Source organism: Euprymna scolopes, chromosome 2 (assembly GCF_053919585.1).
Source record: "Euprymna scolopes isolate OS-2025 chromosome 2, ASM5391958v1, whole genome shotgun sequence".
NCBI lineage: Eukaryota > Metazoa > Mollusca > Cephalopoda > Sepiida > Sepiolidae > Euprymna > Euprymna scolopes.
Window position 1 is genome coordinate 74,288,306 of NC_136483.1, and position 7,500 is coordinate 74,295,805.

Sequence of the window (7,500 nt, forward strand, 5' to 3'; positions counted from 1 at the left end):
TTTAATAAAGCTGTATGAAGATATGTAACAGCTGTAATATTTCAAGGTAATAGTTGTAACTACCCATCTGGCGTAGACAAATGTTTTCAGCTGACATTTCATAAGTAAAGAAGAGTTACCTACCTTGGAATCGGTGCATGTATCGATGCCCTTCATGCGCAGGCTGTTTATGGATCAACTGACGAGAGAGAAAAAGAAAAAAATATATTGTTAGAATAGGATATTCTCTAAATTCAATTGTATTAAACAAATAAAAACAATCAGATTCTCCTTTTCCCCCATATTGACTTTTATGGTTAGATTAAGGTTAACGCAAATGTGACGGTTAATTGGAACCGACAGACAGACATGGTTATTTATAGAAATACAATATCCGAATTTAAAAACTATTTGCTTTCAAAATGATGACGCAAATCTTTCTTTTAAACTACAGACATATATTATCTAACATTTTCGAAGATATCACTCTTCGTGTAATTCACACTTTTTCCGCTTCCAGTTTTCTCTTCACGCGTTTTATTGCATTTTTCCTCCTGGCCTCACCAGACACCACTTTGATCATTTTATTCCTGCAGATTTTGTATTAAATATCTCAACAGCATCCGTCTTTAATTACTTTATTTAGCTGATTGATTTTGAAGTCAACAAACATACATTATCACATCTTCTCAGTGGTTTACATCTTTTTCTGTACCCTTCCACCATTCATTTTAGACATACCTTGCTTACGCCGACCGTTTATCTCTTTGTATTTACACAATTCTAACACTTGTTATTTAACAATTTAGAACACAAACCCTGGGACGATGAACAGAAGTATAACCCAGGTTGACTAAAACGAGACAACTGTCAGCCCGAGTGTTGAAGACGTATCCTTGACCAACACAAACAACACATATTTTGCCAGGTAAAATTTAAAAACGAAAAATGTCGAAAGCATCGTGAAGTAGTTTGTGTAGATGCGCTATTCAATTGTTAATCCTTTTTGCAGCAGCGGAGATCGTTACGCTTTCGTCCAATTTCTAGTAGACAAAAAACATTACAGATTTGTACTAGGTGATCTATTGTTTTAATCTCTGAAATCTCTGAGAAATTATCACAGAAAACCGATGAAAATCATATGTCAATCTTGAGAGAGAAAGTATCTCGCAGAGAAAACCCCCCAGTTTAATACATGCCGGGATGTCAAGAAACGAAATTGGCGATACACATAAAGAAACGATGGTGACTGTTCAGTCTCGTATAAGATGGTCGAATCAGAATCCAAGAAACGAGTCAAGAAAGATTGACTAAAAGAAATGGAGGTCAAATATCGAAAACTTAAATGATGACCGTTGCAAGGACTGTCTTATGCTGCGTTAAAAAGTTGAATGTATACATCCATAGCACAAGTAGAGACATTCAAGATATTGAAACAATAATTTTAAGTAAATTCGTTCATGCAAAGTTATTTCCATAGTCTATGTAAGTAAAACAGTAGGTGTATGCGCATGCGTAAATATTTAACCGATTATCTCTTCAAGTACTGGTCACATAACACTGAAATTAACAGGAAATAGTAATCATACACTAAGGATGCTTTATAATGAGTAAAATTTTTGGATGGATGAATAACGCGTACAGAAGTCGGCAAGTTGAAATGCAAAATGTTCATTTCAACTTACCGAGATATTTTAGTTTTTTTCTGCGCATGCCCAAATGCAGTCCTTTTTTCAAGTCATTTTAATCTTAAATCTTTCTTGTCCATTTCTTGATAATTACATCGACAGGAGACACGGTTGAAGCGCTAACTGTTTTGGTTTTGATTCTAGCTGATGGTATCCAAGTCATGTTTTATTTTAACATTTGAAATAACTACTATATATAAGGTACAGTATAATATTCCAAAGAAAATTGGCTCCACAATAATACATACGAAATACGCATGAATTAAAATATATTTAAGCGTAATTTGCACCCCTCCCGTTTATTAAAAATCACAAAACCAAAACAAATTGCAAGTAAATACAATAGCGGATAATAGTAAGTACAGCTAGTTTGAAATTTAAAAAAAAACTCCAGGATTGGCAAATTTTATAGAAAGTTTGGCAATTAAAATCGAAATATCTGCATAATAGACAACTGAGCATTTGAAGAACTTCATCCATTATTAACAAACGATATAACAAACGTAATAAGAAACATAATAACACGGAGGACAATAATTATTTCAAATATTTGATAATAGACGATGAGTCTCTAATTAAGCCCATCTTTTCAATAAGTCTACTCAGCCAGATTATGCATCTATTGAAAAATGTATCTATCATAGAACCGCGAGTAAATTTGCGTCGACTGTTCTTATGTTTATATGAATTTATTTATAAAGCTCTACTTGGTATTTCACGTGAATTCTGTTTGTTATTGTTCTGACGATAAAGGCAATGTTTATTTATCTACTGTGAAACATTGACCTGAATGTTATGAGCGAGTTGAGTTACTTCACTTACTCTCGTATTCTATATGCGGGAACGTCCAAATATATTATTTATGAAATAATTATTCAAGGACGCGTACCTGTCGCCGCCCACAGCTCTTCAATGTGGCTTGTATATCAAAAGTACAAGCTAAACGGATGAACCGCAGGCGATAAAACTACGAAAAGTATAAAAGCTTATAACTTTTCTTTATTCGTTTTCAATTGGCGACGTGCAGGAATACAAAATAATACTATGAAAAATTTTTTTAAAAAACTTTGTATATATATATATATATATATATATATATATATATATATATATATATATATAATAAAAATATAGTTATAGCAATTAGATTAAATAGAAGCCTTCGCCTTCTATCCCCGTAAGAATTTGTCAGGCTAAAATTGATGGAATTCCTGTTATAGTATTGTTTTATATATACACGTAGTGTTTAGTTTTGTAAGTTAGACACTCAGAGTGTCATTCCTGCTAACGGATTACTGTTTTCATTAATCACTGGCAAGACTTCTCTCGCACAAACTTGCGTTTTACTTTTACTACTTTTAACTGACTTTTACTTTATCTTTGTTCTGTTTTGTATAGCGGTGACTCTTTTGAATGCGGCGAATGAATACTATAAATATATATAGCAAACGTATATATATTTTATCGTAAGGCCAAGTGCAAACTTTTGTGTTATCCTTTGTTTTTATACATCCACGTGGTATTTCGTCTAGCTAATTAAGAAACCTGATTCGTTGTTATTTATTTCTCATGGGTTAATATTTTTATTAGCCAGTGGTTGATTTTTATAAACAATGGCCACATTTAATTTAACAACTGACCCTATTTTAGCCAGATGTTTGATTGGAATGACTTCTTTTCTATCCCTTTGCTACTTTAGATGCTGGTTTAGTTTTATTTATTTGTCTGTTTTATGTGTAGTTATCCTCAAATAAAGTTTATTCTATTTTTACACTTTATTGGAATTTCACTTCTACACTTTAGTATTTTGGGGACATTTAAAATTTCCAACTTCTCGTTCAAACATAATCTACATGGGCCATCTAAATACCTGTATGTTGTGGCCCATTGTACTATTTTCCAATCAACGATCGGCGAGTATCTGCTTTCTTTAATTCTATAGTAATAATTCGCAAGTGATGTTTTGAATTGGCGCTTTTCATACTTGAATTTGTTTTATTGATGCGTTTCATGGATGAAAAATCTAGGTAGGTCATACATAGTAGTATTTTTTGTTATTCGGGTTTTCTCTAGAAAATATTGTGATCTGGTAAAACTATGCCTATTGGTTATGCAGTTATTTTGAAGTAAAAAAGTTAGAGTGTCTCTTTTCATTATTAACTTGGATGTTTCAAGTGTATATATATTTTAGTCATCTAATGAAACATAAATATTTTGCAAACAGCGACTCTTATTAGACCCTATATAAGTATGTACCCATCAAAACAACCCATATATGTGTGTATGTGTGCACGAATAACCCCTTATCAAGTTCCAAAAGTCACTCGAGGATAAGAGTTAATCTAATTTATCTGTCAGATGATGAACAACATCATAAGAAGGTTGAAAAACGATCGATGGAACTGGACAAGATTTGGTTATTTCAAAGGACCACCCCACAAGAATTTAACATCAGACTTAAAAACGCCCATGTTATAGTCGACCAGGATCATCACGGTGTTATGGTGTTCAATATGCAGGAAGGTGATGAAAATACACTTTGTTTATGGAATTTCCGTTTTATCTTAGGTATTCAGAGGAAGAAATAAGAATTTTTACAGCGGTTATATTGGAGCTCAGTTTAACATCTACTGTGAGAACAACCATAAAGTCTAGGACTCTCAAAGCCTTTTGTACGATAGAAATAATCTTGGAAAGACAAAATATAATCCCTTACTCAACTTTGAAGTCGATTTTGTATTCTGTGGAATATTAAGATCTATATATATATATATATATATATATATATATATATATATATATATATATATATATATATATATATATATATTCGCGTTGACACGGCGGTTTGCGTCAGATCACCGATGTTAAGCAACGTTGAGCCTGGTTAGTACCAGATGGGTGACCATTTGGGATTTCTAGGCGCTGTATGTGCTCTCCGCTTATCTCGGCATGTTTTTCCTGTCGTCCTGAACATACACTTCACTTGGCACATTTACAAATGTCGACTGACGAGAGATATGGTTGGCGATTGCGCACCTCCTGCCACAAAAAAATTTCACGCGAAGGCACCCCTTCGTGGGTATCCATAGCCTGTCAAAGACAGAAGGAGCCTGTGTGCGTATATATATATATATATATATATATATATATATATATATATATATATATATATATACTAGCAGTGAGACCCGAGTTTCCTGGGATTTAATGATGATCAACGAATGTTTCACACTCCAATAATTTTATTCTCATCAAAATCGGTGAAATAGCTAATTGTTCAATCAAATCGATTGATTACATGCTGTAGTTGCAAACCAATCACAGTGACTCAGTCTAAAATAAGTTGTAGTCGACATTTCACTGTAGAGAACCTACTGTTGAGTCTATAATATTTTTTTAAATACATAATGGCTTGAATTAAAGTTTAAAATGCAAAAGTCACATATCATGCTTCAATTGTACTCTAAGCAGAAAGTTCCTTTCGAACGCGCATCTGTCATATTAAAGAACCTACTGTTGATGTTATATGCCTGGCCTTACTGATTGTGCGGTGATAATTGTTTGAATTAAAGCTTAAAATGAAAAAGTAAAGTATCATGGCGCAGTTATGCTGTAATAAACAGAGACATGTATTTCGAACGTGCCCCTGTTATATCTAAGAATCTGCTATTGATTTTAGATGCCGGGCCTTTCGGCTTATGCGGTAATAAAGCTTCCCAAATACACTTGTGATGTTAGGCTTTATAAGGTGTTAACTCTGGCCAAAATTGCATGTTTTTTTCTTTAATCAGATTATTTCGATTATGGATTATCCATACTTATTGAAGGCATTCCGACACAAAAATCTAAGAACACTGCCAGGCACAGAAGTACATTCGTTTTCGAGTCCATTTCCCAAACAGATTGTTTCGCTATATGTGAACTCTTTAGTTTGGCTAAACAAGCAAATTCCTCAAAACAGCACTAATTACGTAATTATCATCTAACAGCACCTTACAGTAAGCGAAATCTCAATGATAAACATTATCAATTGTCTGAGAGCTCTATTTGTTTACACAAAGTGCAATGCGCTATAAACTGCTGTCAGTTGACAATTCATTTTTTCAGATAGTTCAACCTAAGAAGGAGGCATGTTTTAGTCATCCCCGGACAGAATGTACCACTATATCACAGCTCTTCGGTGTGACTAGACAACCAAGTGTTTCGAACCGAGATTGAAACTCGACCACCGGACGACAGTCGGCGCTTCTAAACACTCATGCACACTTACGTTTTAACATGTAGAGTGCCAACACGTTGTAGACTCTCTCGCAAGGAACAATGACAAGAAGAAAATCGACATTTATATCCGGGTACTTTCTCGAATAAGGCTTTGTCTCTTTGGCTCTCAGTTCACACCTCTATGTCAGTCGTCCGGAGCGTGATCGGGATGCTCAGTTTGTGCACACGTTCGTTTTATAATCTTTTTCTTTTTCCTTGCTGTGACGTCATTTGCATACAGCTGCCATAGGCGAGTCCGCGCTTTGCTACACCTAGAACACATGCATAAATATCAGTAGTATTTGCTCATAGTGATTTAAATCATTTTTTTTTACTTCCAGAAATGTTACCATATATCTATGAGGTAAAATTTATCCATCCAATCTTCCATCCTAAGAAGGTGATTGGGTGCGTACATTACAAAACGCCATTTTTTTTACACGCGCCTTACCCCCACCCCCACTGTTTCGTTTCAAAAGAGAAAGAAAAATTGTAGTGACGACAGACTTCATCATTTCGAACTGAATTGATACGTAAATAGCCAACCAGTTTTCTCGGTACAAAATGACAAGACATAATCAACCGATTTTCAATTTGATTTCTCTTTTTTCCCCCCAATATGTCCGGCGCGATGCAATAGAGATTGCTAAAATTTTACCGCGTTTAGCGATTGAGAGCAACGCACGAAAAAAAAAGAAGAAAAAGAAGAAAAGAAAAACGGGTTTTCCATCGTGTGCTTTGTAATATTTTCTCGGCTTGTTTTTCTCGGAATTACAGATCAAATTACTTTTCCGGTAATAGACTGTAAAAATTGTCTTATCTTCTTCTCTCGACGAACGGAAAGTGAGATTAAATACGCCGCAAATCGGCTATTAATACTAGATAATAAATAGAACTGAGGCGTTGTAGACGTTCCTCTTATTGTCATATTGTCATTGCTTCCACACAAACTGAACCTTCATACAGCCATTACTATTATTATAGCCGGCTGTTTTTTTTTTACCAACGTCTACACATGTACAACAGGTTCTCTAAGGGTTGCCTAGTTACAAATGTGCATCCTTATGAGTACTTGTGCAGTTTACGTTATTATTTAGAAAGCCATTATTAAGATGAGAAGAGAGACTTTGTTAATTATTGCATACTTTTACCTAACAATTTAATAAACAAAATATACCGTAAAAATTTAATTCAAAATCAGCATGGTCTGTAAACTGCGTAAGTATCCGCTTATATACTCGTAAGCACACCACCATTTATCTTTCCCAACAAAACTCAACTTAATGTTGCTCGTATCCGTCGTATAGGGAATGTCGACGGGACTGCGCAAGAATTTTTGTGCTTTTTAAAAAGTAAATACTAATCTCTATTAATCCCAATTAATCTCTAACTCTACATCGAAAGAATACCAGTTCTCTGCACTTTATGAAAACAAAGGTTCATAAAAAATTTCAGCTAGATTAGCTCAGTAGTTTCCGAACAAATGGATTATAACTACTAATCTCTATTAATCCTACTTTCATCGAACGAGTACCATAATACCCAGTTCGCTGCACCTTATAACAAAAGT

The 7,500-nt window shown here is 34.2% G+C and overlaps 1 protein-coding gene across 2 annotated transcripts in view; it reads right to left on the reverse strand.

The window, feature by feature from the left end:
- The window catches only part of LOC145241504 (uncharacterized), a 338,516-nt gene that overhangs the window by 180,486 nt on the left and 150,530 nt on the right, over positions 1–7,500 (reverse strand). For both annotated transcript variants that reach the window (XM_080104537.1, XM_080104547.1), the window contains exon 2: positions 124–178. In XM_080104537.1, the coding sequence (XP_079960663.1) occupies positions 124–156 (33 nt within the window). In that variant the 5' untranslated portion in view covers positions 157–178. The remainder of the gene's footprint in view (positions 1–123; positions 179–7,500) is intronic.